General features: G+C 40.5%; 1 protein-coding gene across 5 annotated transcripts in view; it reads left to right on the top strand.

Moving 5' to 3' along the window:
• SRP54 (signal recognition particle 54) overlaps positions 1-20,814 on the top strand; it is a 42,254-nt gene that overhangs the window by 13,068 nt on the left and 8,372 nt on the right. For 4 of the 5 annotated variants that reach the window (XM_077323106.1, XM_077323108.1, XM_077323107.1 and 1 more), the window contains exons 13-16: positions 88-196; positions 716-886; positions 2,082-2,177; positions 5,074-5,536. In XM_077323106.1, coding sequence (XP_077179221.1) covers positions 88-196; positions 716-886; positions 2,082-2,177; positions 5,074-5,165 — 468 coding nt within the window. In that variant the 3' untranslated portion in view covers positions 5,166-5,536. Of the gene's footprint in view, positions 1-87; positions 197-715; positions 887-2,081; positions 2,178-5,073; positions 5,537-20,814 lie in introns of those variants that run through there. The other variant, XM_077323110.1, reaches the window with a different exon arrangement.

A 20,814-nucleotide genomic window follows, 5' to 3' on the forward strand; every position in this document is an offset into this window, starting at 1 on the left:
TTCCTTATATTGGGCACATTTAAAGCTTGAATTAAAAACACTGCAAAGCACTTGAAAGCAGTATTTAATGTTGTTATATTTTTGTAGGGCATGATTCCTGGTTTTGGAACAGACTTTATGAGTAAAGGCAATGAACAAGAATCTATGGCAAGGCTAAAAAAGTTGATGACCATAATGGACAGTATGAATGATCAAGGTAAAGTCTATGGTAGTTTAAAACAGGGGTATCAGTGTTGGGCTGCATTATAATGAAAGGCTCCTGGTGAACAGAACCATGATTACCTGCAGAATTTAAACTAAAATCTAAATGTGGTGATTATTACATAGAAATTTTATGTACGTTTTGATAAACTGTCTATTTTATGGTTATAACTTTTTAAAAGGTTTTGTATCTTGTATTATCGGAAGCATAAATGTAAAGGGGCTTGGATCCTAATGCATGTTTCCGTTGGTGTCTGTCTTGTCCATAGTGGAGCTGGTCCTCTGCTGCACCATACTTTCCTCTGGTGCTGGGTGCTTTGGGGCTTACTGAAACGAGGCTGGGCATGAGCAGAAGCTCCTGGTGTCAGAGGATGGTGCTGTTGCATTAAGGGCCTGCTCCCAAAGTGAGAAAAGGCACACTACCTGGGATTCAAGCTGTGATGCTAAATCACTAGCAAAACACGGAGTCATTTGAATGGTGCCAAATGAGGGGATTCTTCTCTTTTGATTTTAGAACTTGATAGTACAGATGGGGCCAAAGTGTTCAGTAAACAACCAGGAAGAATCCAAAGAGTAGCAAGAGGTTCTGGTGTTTCAACAAGAGATGTTCAGGAACTCCTAACGCAGTACACAAAATTTGCACAAATGGTGAAAAAGATGGGAGGCATCAAAGGACTCTTCAAAGGTATGTAACAACTGAATTGCTTGAGGAGATTTTATAACAATTAGTAGCTTAGTAACTGAAATAGCACTTTGATACGATAACATTTAGTGTATATAGCCAAAAGCCATTACAAAACATAATTAAAAACAATATGGTACAAATACGAATGCAAATATCACTTCTAGGCTAATTGGAAAATACTGATGCTGCTTGCTCTGTGCTTATGGATTGATTTCTTAAAAGGAATAACATGATAAAAATGGGCAAACTCTATAACTGAATTCATACATATAATCCTTGCTTGTCCTGCAACCATAGTAACATTTCTTTACAATTCTTTTTGGAAAGTTCTTTTATCATTGACGTGGGCAAAGTAAAGAGGTTGAGATGTAGCTGATGGCTTTGAAAATATAATAATCTCTTCTCAAAAGTGAACATGAGAGTGATGTAATGGTCAATATTAGGAGGTTGGTAGTGGTCAAGTGATGTAATGATCATTTGGTTAGTGGGTTGGAACAACTTTCCTCTGAGAAAGATGACTAAAGGTGGCTATGCATGATACTTGAAGTGGAGGGACTTGACCCCCCCAAAAAATCTCTCCCTCTCCCAAAATACTAGAATTTGAGGGCAACCAATAAAACTGGTGGGCAGTAGGTTCAAAACGGACAAAAGGAAATGCTGTTTTACACAGAGATTTAAATGTGGAATTTGCTGCCAGAGGATTTAGTGATGGCAGCAAGAATAAATAACTTTAAAAGAGATTTGATAGATTAATGGAGGATAAGTCTATCGATGACTACTAGGCATAGTGACTTGAGGGGAACCTCCGCATTCAGATCTATTGGGCTAGATGAGCTGTTGGTCTGATCCAACAGGGGGGCTCTTACGTTCTTAATATTGACTGATGTACAGCGCTTCAGTCAGTGCAGGTAGAGTCCAGTGGCACCTTTAGACCAACAAAGTTTTATTCAAGGTATGAGCTTTTGTACCTTTATTCATATCTTGAATAAAACTTTGTTGGTCTTAAAGGTATCACTGGACTCTAAATTTGTTTTGTTGCTTCAGACTAACATGGCTACCCACTTGAATACCAATAGTAATTCATGATAATTTTATATTCTTTCAAAGCATTGAATTTATGCATTTATAAAGTTCTGTCATGCTTCAGTACATGTGTTTGCCTCTGCCCTTACTTTTCTTTTTTGCCCCTTCTCAGGAGGTGATATGTCAAAGAACGTTAATCCATCCCAGATGGCAAAATTGAACCAACAAATGGCAAAGATGATGGATCCCAGAGTTCTTCATCATATGGGTAATTTATTTCATTTCCCACTTATTTCAAAAAGCCAATAGAGAATTATGCTTGTGTATTTAGCAACCTGAACTTTTTGTGTTCATATAATCTGTATGTTGATGAGTCCTAAGATCGTTGTTTTTTTCAGAAAGAATTCGGTAGGCTGCTTTGTTCTACAGCTTTGGTACTTCTGGGAGACTGACTTTATTCAGACCTGGATGAGGCCAACTTTACAAAGACAAAATGGTGTTCTGTGACCATTGTTGCATTTAATATTAAACCAGTTGGTCCTATGTGGATAACAAGATTAATAAACCAGGGTCACCAACAGACAATGTTAGGATGTCGACCCACATAGAGTCAAGTAACACCTTCAGAATCAGAATCACAGAGCACTAGAAGAAACCATGAAGAAGTATCCAGTACAGCCCACCACCTTCTTGGCGACTTAAATCTTTAAAAACTATTTCATTCTAAGCTTTTGTGTCACAGCTCATTACTAGATGAAAGGTATAGAAGAATCAACACTGTTTCCCTGGTCAACTCCTGGCATAAGCTGTTCATCACAATGACTAAGACACTTTCAGTTCCAGAGTTAATGAGATAATAACTGCACTATCCCCCAAAAAGACAGAAAGAAAAAAAAGCAAAGCGTAATCCAACATTGATAGGAGTCGAGGAAGCTTTCTTTAGGAATAATCAGTATTCATTGCATTCCCAATGCAACCCATGTTCCAATCCCTCCCTTCTAAATGTTACCAGTCAGCACAAGTAAGGATCAAGTGTAATGGTGGCAGCCACACCTGTCAGCATTCTCAGGCTGCAGCAGTGGAAATGATCCAACATAGAAGGATGGGGCAGCACTAATCCTGCAATTTACACTGTAATCAATCTGCAGTTTAAATAGGAATGCCTGCAAGTGATTTTATTTGCTTAGTATCTATTTATTGCATTTATATACCACCCTCCCTTAAGGCTTAGAGCGATTCACATGAAACATAGAAACAAGAATAATACAGAGGAATTTGGTAATCATAAATAACAAAAGAACAATAATGAACAGTGTGAACAGTAAATTTGTGACCGCAACATGTAGATGGACCCATGATTGGTATACATTACACCAGCGATCCCCAACCTTTTTATCACTGGGCACCGGTCAATGCTTGACAATTTTAGTTAGGCCCAGGGGGGGTAGCCTTTTGCTGAGGGACATCACGGCTGCCGCCTGTGCCCCTGCTCCACTTGCTTTCCCGTCAGCGCCCCTGACATCCTGCCACCCGCTGGGGAGCGCTGCTAGCAGCTGTGCAGTGCCACACCGAGGAGTAGCCCCAGCCATGGCGGCCACTGGAGAGCACCAAAGGTGAGCCGGCGGCAGAGTGGCAGGGCAGCCCCCGAGGCAGCTGCTGGGGAGGAGACGAGGAGCAACAGCCCTGTACCAACTGATCCACAGACTGGGACCAGTCCCTGGACCGGGGATTGGGGACCACTGCATTACACAACAAGCATCCAAGGACTCTGGATAGGTCACCTTGGAGTTCTCTCTATATTTAAGAGCCTCTTCACACTTTGGAAATATTCTGCAGAACAGAATTGAGAAACCATAGTGGTGATAGAGAAATAGCTTCTCCATCACAGATTTCAAGTGGATTCTTGCCTGTAGTCAGATTTGTTTACTCTTCTTTCATTTATATTCAGCCTGTTCCACTTTCTCCAGTTCCAGTATGTTGGGGTGCCAATATGGCTCTAGCTAGCAGGAGGGAATGTCTAAGAGTCAAACAGAATTGCCAGTCATGTCAACAGAAAAGTCCTTTAGACTAGTACCCTGGAATTTATACATTTCTGTTAGGCACTAGGATAACTAAATTGGTCCCCTGCTTCAAAAGACGTTTAGTCTATAGTCTATGCATCACCACCTGGCACTTTTGACTAGGACAAGAACATTAATGATCCTTCTCCCCCCACCCCCCTCCATATACCAACTATCTACTGGGCTAATCTAGAATACCAAATCCAGATTCTGACCTAAGGTGTGCAATTGGGACTATGATTTAGTAGATTTGACACATATGACTTCCTGCGCCATGCCAGTTAAAGCAGGCTTAATGTTGACAGTCCCTAGAATGTTCTCAAAGCCAGGCCCAAGACTTCCTATAAGTGGAGGTAGAGAGACTGTCGGGCAATGGAGTTGAAGTTATGCCATCATCTCCGGTCTGTTCTAGATGCTTATCATTAGATACAAGCTCTCAGAAATGCATTTAATCTTTGCCAGACAGGGTGCATGAAGAAAGAGACTGATTTAGTTTTACTCTGTATTTGATTAAAAGCTGAATCCTTGTGCTTTATTTTTTTAAAAGCTTTACAGTTTACCTGGCCTTACAGAGTAACTAAATATGTAATCTGTTCTTGTGCACTTAATACATTCACAAAACCCAAATTTTTATTTTAAGTCTCTATTACTATTTCCCAAGTTATTTGCACTAGAAGTTGTGGGAAGGGGCATTTTTCTAACTAGGACTAGCATCTTCAAATCAGAACATATGGTAAAGGGAATCATGACTTTCCAAAGTCTTTGGGACCCCACAAAATGAGTAACAGCTCTGGTATATTCTGTGCCCTGTCCCTAATTCTGTTTGGAGATTTCACAGTAGTACATGACTGGATTGCTGTAAACTCATGCCAAGACCATACAGACACAATTGCTGGATGATTTTTTAAAGTATCCAAAGATGTACTATACATGTCAAAGTGAGCATGCCCACTAGATAGTATGCTGTTGAAGAGCAGGCCTGCATACCATTGTCAGATCCTGCTTTGTCACGTGGCACGGGAGGGCTGTTGTGTGTTGTGCTATGAAGCTTTCTCAAACTGTGATACTGTCACTAACTTCTAGTTTCCACATTTGTTCTTCTAGGTGGCATGGCAGGGTTACAGTCAATGATGCGGCAGTTTCAACAGGGTGCTGCTGGAAACATGAAAGGCATGATGGGATTCAACAACATGTAAAAGAAGCCTTAATAAACTGACTTGATTAATCATATTTGCTGGAACACCACTAAAAGAATTAATCTCCTTCCTACAGAGGAGGAGAGTATTAATACAGCCAGTGATACTTCTAAAATTTAATTCTGAGAGTTTCTAGATTTGTTTCTAGAAAGTGGTTATATTTTTGCTTAAACTAGTTCCTTTCTGTTTAATTTTGATGTTACATGAAGAGTTCTTAAGTTAAAATGAAGAACATGTACAAACTTAATATTTAGAGGAACTTTTTAATTGCCTGAGATGGCAGTGGTTATATTTGTAAACAATCCAGATCTTTGGTTAATGCCAATATGTCACATATATACTGTAAAATAAACTTACGTGGTTGTAAATGATGACTTTTAAAAATTATGATTTGAATGGACTTCAGGGATAAGTTTCTAGAAAGGAAATAAGCCTTTGAAAGTGCTCACCTACCTCCAGTATCTATCAAAATGCTGTTGATTGGCTTTTCCTTTCTTCTTTCCTTGATGCGAGTTCTACTTTTGAGCTACTTTTTCCAGTTGGGCACCTCTTCAAGTATTTTTTTTAAGCAAAATTTCCATTCTCCTAGTTCTGCATGGCAGAATCCAGAACATTCTAAGCTAGTATCTTTGACGCTCTTCTAGGAATAATTTTGCACTTTTAGAGGACTTCCTCAGTCTTTCACATAGCCCATTTGGTACTTTCTGACTCACAATCTAGTATCAGATTTTTGGCTAAGATCTGATATTTCCCATATATTCTTTGAATTAGGATATGTGCTGGTCTGACTTTCAAGTTCTGTTGTCAGGGTGACATTTATTTGGCGGGGCGGGGGGGGGGAGCTAAGAAACTGATATATGCCTCTTTTTGTGACCTGCACTGCCTATTTGGCTAAATAAGAAGATGGCTCAACAGGTCATTTCAAAAGATGGAAGAAATTGTTTCTTCCTTGCCCCCAAATGACTTCTGAAATGCTGCTCCTGTAGGAAGCATTCTCTTACATGTAGAGGAACCCTCTTTTGGATACAACCCAGTTATCTCGTGCACAGATATTGTTCTTGAAGTCACTTATCTGACTGTTTACCTACCATGTCCTGAAGAGGGCTGTTCTTGTCTCCTCCCTGTTCACGATACACTAAACTATTATTCAGCATGAACTGCCCCCTCAGTTTTCTAAAATGATATGACATAAACATTAACTAGGCTAAATGCTTTTGATATTACCCAATGGGCCATTCATCATTTATGTTTGGTGCAAGGGACATTGCATGTTATCCTAAGCCATTTAGTGCTGTATTAGTACCAAGATACAGAACATATTCCCCCCCTTCCAGAGTTGATATAATCACTGAAAGTGTTTGAAGACACTGAACAAGAATAGGCTTAAAACAATAAAATTATAAACAAATGCATGTACTTGAACACTTTCATTTAGCTTAAAAGTGATTTGCAAAGAAAGCTGCAGTGTAAAGTAATTGCATGTTTCTACCATTGGAGAATGATGAGAGTAAATTCTTGTGGACTTGCATGAGATTAAAATTTGCATAATCATGTATCCATGGCAACTCTGTAGAACAGATGCATGGCTTTGTGCCAGTTTGCATCAAGTCAGGCTTAACAAAAAGAAGAATCATGATCAGAAACAGTTAGGCTCTGTCCTGTTAATCACAGTCAACAAAGTGGTTATACACAAATCATCTAGTCTGTTAACAGTGTCTCATTACATTCCCCCCAATTAATTGAAGTGTGCATAAATAGTAGCTAGAGAATATCTGGTACTAGCCAGTAGGCTATGGACAAAGTATTATAATGACAGACAAGGAGCACTGTTTTTCCCTTGTTTTGAATAAACTTATAACTTTTCATAAAACAAAAAACATGTTAATTACGTTGTGACCTCAGACACAGTTCCATGCAACTGAAATCTTGTCATTTTGGAAATGCTCTGGGATATCTTAATCCAGAAGTCCCTGACCTTGTTGAACCTGTGGGCATTTTTTGAATTTTAAAGACAAAATAGCAGATACCACTGTACAATGTCTGCTAAAAGACTGGGGCTAGTCACCCAGTGCTGGCCAAGCATCTTCCTATGAGAGTGGCTGCAGTTTCAGAGGGTGTGTGTCTTGCAGTTCTAATTACCACTTGGCCTGTTTTGAAGTACTTCCTGCTCTTATGAGGTAGAAGAAAACTGGGATTGGATTTTTGCTTTAAGTTAGAGATGTTTTAGGGAAGAAGGATGTGGATATTATGGTGATCACTGGTATAACCTCCTCTTGCTTTAAGCGTTTAGTCTATCCCAATTTGATGCTGATGCCACAGAACAGCTGCTGCCACCCAAGTAAAGAAATGTCAACTAGAAAAGCTTTTCTGTGATTCTGCCACTTCTGGTAATAGAGGGGATACATTTCACATTCTTTGATTTAATAATGTATTTTAAGTAGCACCATGATTGTTTTAGATTATTACTGTTGATCAGAACTTGCTTAAGCCAGGGCAAAATAACAACCAAGTAACAATGATAATACTGTTGTATACTAACATAAACACTTTCTTTCCCCAAACTGGGATATTTTGTCCTGCCCTTTTTAGGGTGTTAGAGAAAAAGCAGCCATGTAGGGGCTAAATGCATGAAGCCTATTGCTTTTATTTTGTCACTAGGTGTCTCATTCATACAGTTATAAGCATTAGAGTACTAGGATGCTGCTAGGCTGGTATGTGAGGAGGAAGGGGAAATGGCTCATGTTCACATCTAGGGAAATAATATATTAAAAAATAGTTTTCAAATATTTTTGTTCCTCAAACTGGGTAATAACAGATTATACAACTGAATGGAGTGTAGACTAGGATTGCAATTACTTCTGCCCCCCCTGTATTTCCAGAAACGGGCTTACCTTTGTTTCTATTGGATATTGTAACTATGTGCAAGAGGATCTGGGAGGGAAAGGCTTAAGAGAATTCTCTCTCTCAGGTGCACTTGGCAATTGACCACTACCTTCTCATTGGTTAGATGTTGAACTTGTTTGGCTGTTGCTTGCCTTTCTTTTCACCTTCTATATGACCTCTTTTTTCTCATACCTAATCTTGAAGCTATAGCAAGCTAACCTTTTTAAAGTTATTTTGTTCACAATAAGTTAAATGTACCTACATGAATATGTCATATAAGATGTCCTTCTATTTTTGTAAGTAAAATTTCTTTCTCTTGTTACCACTGGAGTCACATCATCCTTGTAATCGGTTTGAACAGTATTCTCCCCTTAACCAGGAAATGTGGAGGATCAGGGATAATGTGTAAAGCTTCTATGCTTCTGAAGCAAATTTTTTTTTCATTTATCAACAGGCTATGGGCCCAGAGTCTATCAGAAACTTAGACTAACTTTATTGTTTAAAAAGAACGTCAAGGTTTTGATTCGAAGATTCCCCCCCCTCTTATTTTATCTTTAAAAATTCTCCATTGTTTTCCACATTGCTGTGATAAGGCTAGCTGAATCAAACAGATGTTTGGAGATCCTAACACTGTTGAGAACTATAAAAGTTGGCTTAAAAGATTTAATATAGTTCTTGAAACAAAAGCAACTGCTGGAATCTTAGACCAAAAGCCAATGGAAAAGACAAGGAATTGGACTCTTAGATAATCAAAAATGGAATTGTGAAGACCGTTACTATGAGATCAGTAGATGACAGTGACACTTTCATGTTTGAAAATTCCCAGATAGCTAAAAAAAAAAAAAAAGCTTAAAAGCCTAGAAGAGTCTTTTGGGTTTCCAAGTATTAAATCACAAGTTGTATGGATAAGAAAATTTTGGAAACAGTTACATATCAATGTAACATAGTGAACAATATATATGAACTGATGCGGGTGTTTTCAATCTGGGGTTTTAATCTCATTGATGAACAAAAGGCAAATTTTTTATTTAAACTTTGGAGGATTTTTCTGTGTTTGAGTGTGTACAGTTGCAGTCAAAAGAAACCAACAAAAACTTTCAATCAAGTACAAAAAGATATTGTGGAAGGAATGTTCAAATCGGTTTATTGTTAAATGGCTCAAGTTAATTTCAAGAAAAAACTTGAATCAGCAAATCACACTCAAAGAAAGGGGGGGGAGAAACCAATTGCTGCATTGCTTTAATTGCAACAAAAGAGGCCACAGAGGTCAGAGAGCCCACCAGCTAACTTTTCCTAAGACACAGAACTACCACACAAGCGAGACACAATTTTAAAAATCAAAAGCATGATAGTCCTAATGTGGCATATAAAGGAATTTTTAAAAACTTATTGACCAGAAGAAAATTACTGTATAATTCAAAATAAAAAATAAGTGGCTAACAGTGGAGCATTTAATCACAAAATACATTGCAAGGATCTCATTGATTAAGTTAATGAAAGTGAGACTCCAATGAAACCTTTCCACTGGTGTTAAAACATTGTAAATAAGATTACTTTTGAGCATAGCAGAGTCTTAAAAGCTGCAGGTCAAACATTTAGATGTAAAAACAACATTTCTTCATGGGGAGAACTGCACATGGAGCAACCAGAAGGTTTTATAGACTCCAACCAAACAAATTTAGTCTGCCAACTTAATCAGGCAGCCTGGTATGAAAAATTACAAGTCTCATAACACAATATTTCAAGCAAGGAAAAGAGGATTCATGTCTCTACACTAAACATAAGAATGGACATTATACATTTATTCTTACATACAGTGATGACTTTATTCTGGGCTATGACTGTGCTAGAGTGCCTAAACAGACAAGTCGGAATTAAGGAGCCAGGAAATGTTTCTTCTGTACCTGGGCATACAAACTGAAAGTGAAGAAAATAGCTTATTTCTCTCAAACTAGAGACACTTTCTTAAGAACACTGAAATAAATGAGCCTTTACCTAAAGACAATCAGTACATAACTGCTACAGGAAAACTTCTATATCTAAGTAGCGCTAGCAGATCCAATATGGCAGCCAGTGTTGGGATCCTTAGTAGAAGACGATTGAACCTAGGAAGAGTGGGTTGCAGTAAGCAATAAAATGGATGGGTAGATACCTAAAAGGAACTTTAAATTTGAGACTAAAATTGCCATCTAGCAGTAATTCAAAATTAGTTGGTTACACAGATGCAGATTGGGCAGGAGATTTTGGAGTATAAATCAACAAGTGAGTCCTTGTTCCTGTATGGAGGTGGACCAATCTCCTGGGCCAGTAGAAAGCAAACTGCAGTATGCTTGTCTTTCACAGAGTCTAAACATCTGCTAAAGCATGCAGAACACTTGTGGTTAGATCAGTTACTAAAGAACTTTGGAGTTGATCAAAAGTCAATTCAATTTAAAGAAGACAACCAGAGCTGCATTAAGATTTTTGAATTGGGGAAAAAATGGCTGCAAGCATTAGGCACATTGGTGTAAAGATTCACTTAGTGCATGACTGGGAAGGGCATAATAGCAATGAAGTACTTTTCAAAAGAAGAAATGGTGGCTGGCATCCTGATCAAACCAAAATACTGATCTGAAAAACTATGAGAGAAGCTGAAACTTAAAACTCTTGAAAGCAACATTGAGGAGTGTTTGATATTATAACTCTATGTAGATATGTAGATGTAGAATATCCAGGAGGGAAAGGGTGACAAGCGTTCTCCCATGCAGGGACACTTAGCAATTGACCCCCTCCCTCCTCGTTCATGTTGAGCCTCTTTGGCTGATTGACTTTCTTTTTCATCTTCTAGGGACCTCTCTTTTCTATCATTGGAGCTGGGCTTGGAGCTGTAGCAAGTTAATCTTTTTGAAGTTAATTTGTTTGCATTAAGTTAAATGTACCTACATGAATATGTCATGTAAGATGTGCTTCTATTTTTGTAAGTAAAATAACCCAGTAGTTCCTAATCAGAGGAATACTTAGCTTAGATTTACAGAACAGTTCCTGAGCTCCAAAGGAAGATGTTTGCAATCAACAGCTATTGTACCTCGTTTATTTTCCTCCCTTCCTCGAGTTCTTTATCAGGGGAAGTAGAAAGCTTACTTGCTAATGTGACACTAAAGTCCTAAATATAGCTTTTACACTTTCCCGGTGTAACTTGCACAGTATTATGTGCTGTTAATAAATCACGGTCATTTCCCCACAATAAAAGTGTTAATTTGATAGCCAGGTTGGGTATCTGCAGAATGAATGCTCAAAAACTGCATGAAAAATCATATCACCTACAAACAGCTGAGGCCACATGTGCAGTTAATCAAGTTGATTATTGCTAAGATGCAGTATTTTTGTGCAAGGTTTTTTAAGCAGTTTACTTGTTAACTGCACATTTGGCCTTAGCTGTTTGTAGGTGATGTGATTTTTCATGCCGTTTTTGAGCATTCATTCTGCAGGTACCTGACAGCCACCACACAGCGTCCCAACGAACCCTGGGAACGGTAGTTTACTCGACCCTTCCTCCCCGTCCTCAGAAGGACACTCCTTTGAGCCCTCCTAGGTAGGCGACAAACACTGAACCAACTTAGGGTGCAGATTCCCCCAGCGGCCTGCGAGGCCTGCCCACAAACCCTCCTCTAAGCTGAGAGCCCACAGCATTTCCTTGAAGCCAACCCGAGCAAGGCCTGAGCCACCTGCCCACAGCCGGTCTGCGCGGCGCCGGGGAAGCCGCGAGGCGTTGCTGCTGCGACGCGCCGCCGTCGTTCCTCGCTCTGCCTCTAGGGGGCCGCGAGGCACCGGCCCTGCCTGGTATCCTAGCAACGGCGAGGGCGGCCTTTCTATGAGCTCACTGCCCCGGCCCTGAGAGGAGGGCGCGGGCGGGCCTGCTGAGCTCTTCACCGGCAGGCGCGGCTCGTTTCCCCTCCCGTCGAGCAGCGGGGAGTATGGAGCAGGGGCTGTCCGCCATTACCCTGTACTGCGCCCCAGCTGCCGCCGCCACCGCCGCTGCTGCCATGGACCAGGAGCAGGTACGTCCCTCGCGCCGGAGCCTCTCCCCCTCCTCCTTCTCCTGCCGCAGGACAGCCAGTCTTCCGGCGGTGCCTCCTCTGCCCCACCCACGCCTGGGGCCCCGGCCGTCCCTTGCCAGGGGAAACGGGGGGGGGGGGTCATTCCGCTCGGGGTTTCGTCTTTTCCCGCTTCGCTGCCTTCCGTGGTCTCCGCTGCCGCGTTTGTACCTCTCCGGAGCTTCCCTGTCCCCGGTGCGCGGCGGCTCGGCGCTGCGCGATCCTGAGTCGAGAGGCCCGACGTTAATTGGGACCGGCCTGTAAGCTGCCGTGCAAACAGCTAGATTCGATGCGGGTTGACTCTGGAAAGCGCCTACCCCGGACATCTTTGTAGTGTCTGAGGCGCTCCCGGACGCGGATCTCCCTGCAGCACACCAGCCCGGCTGTCCCCTGAAACTGACCGCTCTTCACACTATTCTGTCTTGGACATTATTGTAACCCGCCCGAGCCCGCTAGTGGGGAAGAATGGTATAAAAGCCGAATTATAAATAAATAACGAATTCGCATGCCTTAATACCTGTTATTCTCCCCCAAACCCCTACTTGTCTGGCTTTCCTTCTTGTTTGGACTTGAGGGGGGAGGTGTTCGAAAAGAAGGGACACACCGCGAAGGGGAAAAACAAACAAACAGCTCGTTCTCCTAATGTTTCTTTGCATTTCTTACTAACTCGTAATTCCCACTGTCTGTTCTTAAGAAGTACCTTTGAGTCAGGGAAGATTTCCCCTCTGCTGTAAAATGATTACTTCTGCTGTGCGCCTGTGCTTCAAAGTGATTCAGCCTCTTTGTAGTCTGGATGGAGTTTTATGACAACTGCTGGTAATTCTTTGACTGCTCACCTGTTAGCTGGGCACCTTCCTTCAAAGGGTGAAGATGCCCCATGGGAATTATGGCACGGTTGATGATTTGAGTTTGAACAATGGGAAAGTGTAGTATTGAAGCATTGCAGTTACCGGTAGTGTAAGCATTTCATTCTTTAACTAGTCAAACTTATTCGTTTTGTGGGCTATATGTCATGAACTTCTTCCCCAACAGAACAGCTAGGCCATTGGGTGAAGGAAATGTTACTCCAGAAGGAATTATTGAATGGCTCCCCTGTATGCTATTTGTTTTGCAAATCCTGGGGTGGATGGGGTTTTTTCAATACTGTTACCCAGAAATTTCAGTAGTAAAAATTAAAGTTTTACATTAGCATTTTGTGCAAAATAAACTAACCAGTGGCCCAGTTTTTTATGTAAATATGAATGAATTTACAGATGCCAATTATTTTTCTCATTAAGCAGATGGGTATCCCTTGATATATTTCCACATCACATATGCATGTGAGCTGTCTTGATTCCTTTAGGCTCATCTTGTAAACAAACACCTGTTACAAATCAGTCTCTTCAATATTAAATGAAGGCAGGTTTTTGCTTTCAGCTGATTGTGAAACCTTGGCAGTGATATTGACATGCAGTTGCCCTACAACATGTAAGGCATTTAAAAGGACTGCTAAAGCTGACACTCATGTCACCTGACCCATCACATCATATAGCTTGTTATATTTTTCTTGCTTCCTGGAACATTGTCAGATTTCTTTTTGATAATATAAATTGTTACAATCTAAATAAGTTACAATTGTTAGTACAGACATGGGAAAAGAAATGTAAATTGGTATTATATAGTTTAACTTGTGCTCCCTTTCACAAGACGCAAACATGGAGGCCCCCCCTTTGTATTTTTTTAATGTGTTAACGTGTTGTGTAATGCTTCCAAAGCAACTGTTGATTAGATATTTGCAGAGGAAAGTTGTTTTGCATTCTTCTGACTTCTGGTCAGAACTGTACTTTCTGGGTAATATGAATTCAGAGTTGTTATGACAAGTGATTAGAATATGTAGGTTTAGTAGGCCTCTTTACTGACTCAGGTATAAAATAGTAGATTGGAGGAGAGTGTTAATGAAGCAGGTTTGCTAGTATTAAAAACTTTATGTATACTTTTGTGAAAAACTAATAAATTAGATATATTTTATAGTAAATTGAAGTGATTTCACTTTTGACTTTCTTATATAAATCTATACTTCAGGGCCTACTTGGAATATAACTCCAAGGCCACAAACAAAATAGAAACTAATTACAATTCCTCCTCATTCAACTTTGTTACCGTTCCAGGAATATTCTCTGTACTCTAAATGATATCTTCAGAATAAAGGATTTGTGAGATTACACGGAATCAGATCACAGATTCACAGTATTGACTACTTCAGCTGGTAGTGACTCTCCAGGGTATGGTATAACAAGAATTGGGAAGTACCTCCTCTACGTGGAACTCTTTGACTGGTGATATCAGGAACTGACCTCTTCTGCTGAGCCTGATATCCTCCAAAAGATGGCTAAAGTAGAGGCATGATGCCATGTTCTCTTCAGTTTTATCATACCTTTGTCTGTAATTAGTTCAAACTTACAGGTAGAGGTAGAGTGTGAGAATAAATTAACATAAAGCATAATGAAAATGGTTAACAGATTCCAGAGATAAATAGGAAAAAACAACAATTTGGATTTATTGAGATTGAATTGCATGGGAAACATTTGGGGCCATTCCGCACAATGACCAATGTTGCTAAATTTTTGCAGTATGCAGAAATGCTATATTTAATAGTGGAATTTCGTCATTCCGCACACCTTCAATTCCAGCGGAATATTGAAGTTCCAGTAGCGGTCTATTCATTCCCCACTGGTTTCCGGTCTTGCCAGAATTGCAACAAAGGAAGCAATATTTTTCTGCACTTCTGGCCATCAATCAAACAAAACAGCCAATGAACTGTTGTGGTCGTGTTCCCAAAAAGACCCTTTCCCTTTAAACACTGTTTTTAAAAAACCCGAAAACACCAGTAGCAACAAAAAAAAAATCTGGCCGAAATTATGGGCAGTGGTGAATAGGAGGCTGTATTGTGCTCGGAAACTTTAAAGACAATTGCAGAAGGGAGCTTTAGTTTACTGTTAAGCACTTCTGTGGAAGGACTTCAGCTGAAGAAGCCTCGCTTATGCGTTGCTTTCACCGATTTAAGGGGGGGGAAATGGCAATTGCATCTCCATAACTTTGGGGACAAGAGCTAGGGAGGGGCATTCTTTCCACCACTATTTTGAGAACGCACATGTCTTTCACTGATGTGTTGCGGCTTGTGCTCAGAAGTATAGCGTTGTTTTCGGGGGAATCAACTTTTCTGGATTTTCCCCTAAGCGCTATAAAATTCCGATTGTTGCTGGAGTTTGGCAGGAGTTTGACGGTTTGTTTATGACGTTATGCGGAACATTAAATTAATAGCGTTTACAAAAGGTAAGACTTCGGCTACATTTAAGTTGTGCGGAATGGCCCTTGGTGTACAATTAATGTATTGACATTAAGAGAATAATGGGCAAATAAATAATCAGTTGCTGACAGCAGTTAAGTGAGGGGGCAGAACAGCAATTTCCCAATCTTAAAAAAATTACAAGAAATTTGGGAGACAGTCTTTCAGGTGATTAATTTAAAGTTTAATGTGCAGTTCAAGTAACTTTCAGATGCTGAATTTGAATAGCCAGGGTTACATTTGGCAATCCTGTTCAGCCAAGATTGATAATAACACTCAGACCGGTTATACACAGGCTGGAACACCCGTGCTGGCAGTGGCAGGGCATTGGGGTAAATCCCCAATTATGCACGCCGCCACTGCCACCAGGCAGGACCCAGCCCCTTGGAAGACCCACGTTAACGTAACGTGGGTTCTTCCGGAGTCCTGGGACTCCCGAGGGCACAGGCGAGGGCCAGGCTGCCCGAGCCCCATGCATAATCAGCCCAGCTCCTCCCCCGACCTACGGCATCCCTGCAGGGATGCTTCCCGTCCCTGCCGGCTCCATGGAGCCGACAGGGGCAACCCCCCACCCCACCGTGGTGGGAGAGCAGCATGCTGCTCCCCACCATCCTGCATCGGAGTCCCCTGTCCCCGGTCCTCCCCTCAGCCGCTGCTGCAGCTTACCAACACTTCCAGCCCCGCGTTGTGTATGTGGGGCCGTTGCTCTGCAGTGGCCAGCATGTGTCCTCGGGACAGCGGGGCTTTGTCCCCCAGCACACTGGAATGGCGGCAGTCCAGCGTGGCTGCCGCCATGCATAATCAGTCTCAGTGACTCAGAGCCTACCTATGTCTCTTCTGAGCATTTTTACCAAATATGTTACTTAACCTCGTGCTTCAGGAAAGTGGCCTGATGGGGCTTGTGGTTGATAGGTGGTTTCCACCTTGAAACAGCTATGAACCACAAGAGTCTGTAAGCTGTCAGCATCATGTAGGGATGCCAGGTGGGACCTGGGGTTCCCCTGTAATTACAGTTTATCTCCAGGCAACAGAGATCAGTTCCCCTGGAGAAAATGGTTGCTTAGAAGCCGGGCTCTCTGGCATTATACTCCATTGAAGTCCCTCCCCACCCCAAACCTTACCCTCTGCAGGCTCCACCTCCAAAGTATCCATGTTTTTCCTAACCCGGAGGTGGCAACCCTAACCTCATGCCAGGGAGGGAAATTAATCTGGTTATTTAGGTTGATGATAATTGCAAACACAACTATTGTGGGTTCCAGATGGAGTGTAACTAGTATAAACAGTGGTCTCTTTGTGCAACAAAGGCTGGATGGAGGTTTGTTCTAGCCCTCCACGGCCTGAATGCTGCTTCATGGGAGTGTTGTCATCCTGATTAATTCTTTATATCTGGCAGTGGTACAGAAGGAGCAAGTTATGTTGGTTCTAGTATGTAGTAGAGGTGCCAGGTAAATTATTGATTGCTCCTTGCTCCTTTAACACAACAATATTCTGCTGCACTGACATAACTCTGTGTCTTTTGAAACTCAGGCCTATCTATCTGGGAACTGGATATTTACTCATTTCTGTAATCCTGAGCTGGATTATTTTGATCCTAGGGCAATTTCCGCACATTAGTAAATGGCACAGCGCTAAATCATATTGCACCTCCCAGCCCCTCTCCATCTACTGCTGGAAACAGCGGAAGAGAACAATTTAACTTATATGTGCCTCGCTTCTGCCTGTCAATCAGTCCAGGCAACCAAATCCCCTTTCTCCATGTTTTAAAGGTCCTATGATGCCTATGATTTTTTAAAAAATTAATACTTCTCTGTTGAAAACGCCAATGCATAGAATCACTGATGCATAGCTCTTTTGGAACACCACCCCTTATGGGATCATGAGTTCTTTGATACTTAAAAAATGAATCTCATTCCTGATTGTTTGGGGGGGAATAAAACTTTAGAGAAGCACACTTTGTGTTATAACTTTGAAAAAAAATCTTTTATTTCTGTACACTTGCCCGCCTGTTTGTTGCTCTAGTAAGTAAGCTATTTAAAAAAAGAAATTCCTGTCCCTGGGAACAAGGGAGAGGGAGGTGGGTGCGTGGCTGGACGAGGCAGACACCTTTAGCGTGTTTGAACCTCCATACCTTCCCTCTGCTGGTTGCCTGCTGGTTGCTTCTCCCCCATAGCTAGCGCTAAATCGGTTGGTGAATCCACTTTGTGATTCCCCGACTTGCGCTTTAAAATGGAGGATGTAGCGAGCCAGTTACTACCCAGAAGCTGGATATTGGCAACGGTATATGGAGGGACCGGACTACATTAGGTAAGCATTTCACTACATTTAACAGGTGCGATAATGCCCTAGGTTTTGGTTTGGTTTTTATAATTAGCAACTGTTCTACTTTAGTAGACTACTGAAAAGGAACCACATTAGGGAATTCAGGTAAGCATTTTAGTGGTTTCATCACACGTCTGTTGCTGCTTACTAAATAGCCTCTACCTTGTTATGAGCAAAGGGACAATGTTGCCTGTGATATGGATATGAAGTTGATAATGATGCCTCTCTGTATTTGTTTAGAGCCTGGAATGGGTATGGTACGAGAATTATTTCAGTTGGGGGTCTAATATGCAACTGTTTGATTCTTCATAATATGATTCTGCTAAGGAACATAGAAAACGTATCTTCTGCCGTTCTGTTTGAGGCACTTTTCAAATTAAAATATAAAATAACGTAAAATCATTAAATTTAACAAATTGTAGAAATCATTTAGCAGCCTAAAACTTGTCTGTAAAAGCAAAAGATTCAGTTATTTATTTATTAGATTTTTATACTGCCCTTCCATACGGCTCAGTGCAGTTTAAAATTAATTATAAAAAAGTAATACAGTTTTGAAAAATACAACATTTCACATTATCTACTTCCTTTGGAAGATTTACTTTTACCGTTTTTAAAATTCTTACTTCACAATTTATTTGTTTGGTGAGAGAAACCAATTTTAAAAGTTCAGGAAGTTACATTTTAATGAGCGTGAGAGATTCTGATGTCTTTAGAAAGCATTTCCCTTTTATTTTTATTTTCTGCATATTTTTGCATTTGATATTTGTTTTTTCTGTTTTAGTTACATGCGAATGGTGACAGAGGCTTTGAGAATGTGGAACTTGGAGTCTTAGGAAAAAAGAAGAAAATGCCAAGAAGGGTCATTCACTTTGCAAGTGGAGAAACCATGGAAGAATATAGCACAGATGAAGAGGAAGATGAACATCAGGAGAGGAAAGATCTCTTGCCTTCTGTTGATCCAGTAGGTTGTTTCCCTTGATGATATGTGATCTGTTCCTCAGTTTGTAATCTGTTCTAGTTTGTCATCTATTCTGATTTTGTTTTATTTTAACAAGTAAACAGAGGCAATTATTATTTTATACATACAAGTGAAAGAAAATTGCAGGAGCAGCCATTGCATTGCTTCCAGTTTTGATTCTTCCCTTCTCCCCTACCTCTTCTTTCTTTCTTGTTCTCTTTCCTCCAGTGTCTGTCTTTCTCTTATTATTAGTCCCCCCCCCCAAAAAAAAATCCTGTCACTCTTTTGCCTTTTGCTTTCCCAGTAACTCCTGAAACACGCATTCACTCGGACGACCCCCAGGGGATACTTGCTTTCCTTTGTAGTGAATTCTGCATCCTGAGCAGGACCACTATGAGGTGTGTGAAACTACTCAGTTCTCCAAGAGCTGAGTTTACGGTATAGAACTGCCCCAAGGAAAAGACTGTTAACAGGACACTGTTTTTGCGATACTTCTGTAAATGTACTTGTGTTGCAGAAAGTGTATAGCAGAAACCTAAAACTAGGATACAATATTCAGAACTCTTCCAATAATACCATGTGTTTATTTAATCAATCACAAGAAGAAAGCATTTTACTGCGTACAGCAGATTTTTCCTTAGATGTGTTCTGAAATAACAAGCCACAGCGTGGCTTCCCTCTGAATAGTGGTTCTCCCACAAAACAGGGAGAGGTGCTGTTGCTCTACATTATGGCATAAGGAAGGTTAGAAAGAGAGAGAAATGTTACTGTGCAACTATTTTCAGAGCACATGGGAAAATAATTTGTCCCTCTTCCTTTTTGTAGAGGAATTCATTAACATTTTAAAAAAGTGGACCCAAATATGTTACGTTTTGTAATGAAGATATGAAATTATTACGTGGCGTTTCTAGCTTTGGATGTGGTCTTCTTGGAGAGGAGAAACTGTCTTTTAATAACATCATCAGGAGAAGGACTGTACTTCTCTAGGGTGTCTTCTATGCATCCCACCAGTATACATGATTTGCAGAAGAATAGGATTATGTCTTGGCAAAAGTGTAAGATTTCTGTGCAGGGAAATAGTCTGTTTTCTGATCACCCTCAGTTGATAGTTCATTATTCCAGTTGTAATATAAAAAGACTAGCATCTGCTGCTTAAATTTGTTTTAGTAAACTTAACATTTCTAATAGACATTCAGAATCTTAACATTTTGAAGCTTAACATTAATGGACCTTTAGACATTCCGACCTTGGGGTGGGTGAGGCTTCAGTTCTGTTTCCTTGCAGACATCATATGAATACCAATTTGTTTCCAGGAAACTTCACAATATTGCTTTCTGAAACCAAGTCTTCATATAGTACGTAGTTATAGGTGCTCCAAGCCTCTCTGAGACACTTTATATGGAGGCGTCTACATGTATGCTTCTGTTTGGAAAGACCCGTTTGCTGTAGCTTGTAAACAATAAAAACAAATTACTTACAACCCTGTGGCATTTGATACTCCATACTTGCATAGAAGTGTTCTTTTGGTTCTACTTTTGGTTCTATCTGTTTTTGCCACTGAATAATCCAGATAGATTCATATTAATTAATGGATTCTAAATATTAGACTTATAGTCTAGATTTCTGGTCGCCCAGTATACATGTTTACATAGCTTGTTCTATTATTGTAACGTAAGCATTGTACATTGTGGCTACTTGTTTAATGGCAGTTTGGCAAAATCATTTGTTCCAATATTAATGTTTGCTGCTTTAAAAACTGACCTCTGACACATTGATTTCTAAAGGTCTGTTTCTTCTCACCTGTAACAACATCTGTTCCAGATCTCTTGAAGGCTGAACAAGCACAAAAAATTGTGGCCATTAAAGCAGTTTCAAACATTGTACTTAATTAACAGGAGTGCTTTTGTGCCAAAAGAGCAGTTATTTTTTTCCCTCTTTCCTTTTTTTTTTACATGAGTTTGACTTGGTAGAACATTTTCTTGTGCCAAGACTTGCACAGTCTGTCTCTTCACTTCTTGAAATCAGGTTTTCACATATCAAGAAAACATGTACCACTATATTTCCGTGTAAACCAAAGGAATGTTCAGACTG

This window comes from Paroedura picta, chromosome 2 (assembly GCF_049243985.1).
Source record: "Paroedura picta isolate Pp20150507F chromosome 2, Ppicta_v3.0, whole genome shotgun sequence".
In the NCBI taxonomy this organism is placed as follows: domain Eukaryota; kingdom Metazoa; phylum Chordata; class Lepidosauria; order Squamata; family Gekkonidae; genus Paroedura; species Paroedura picta.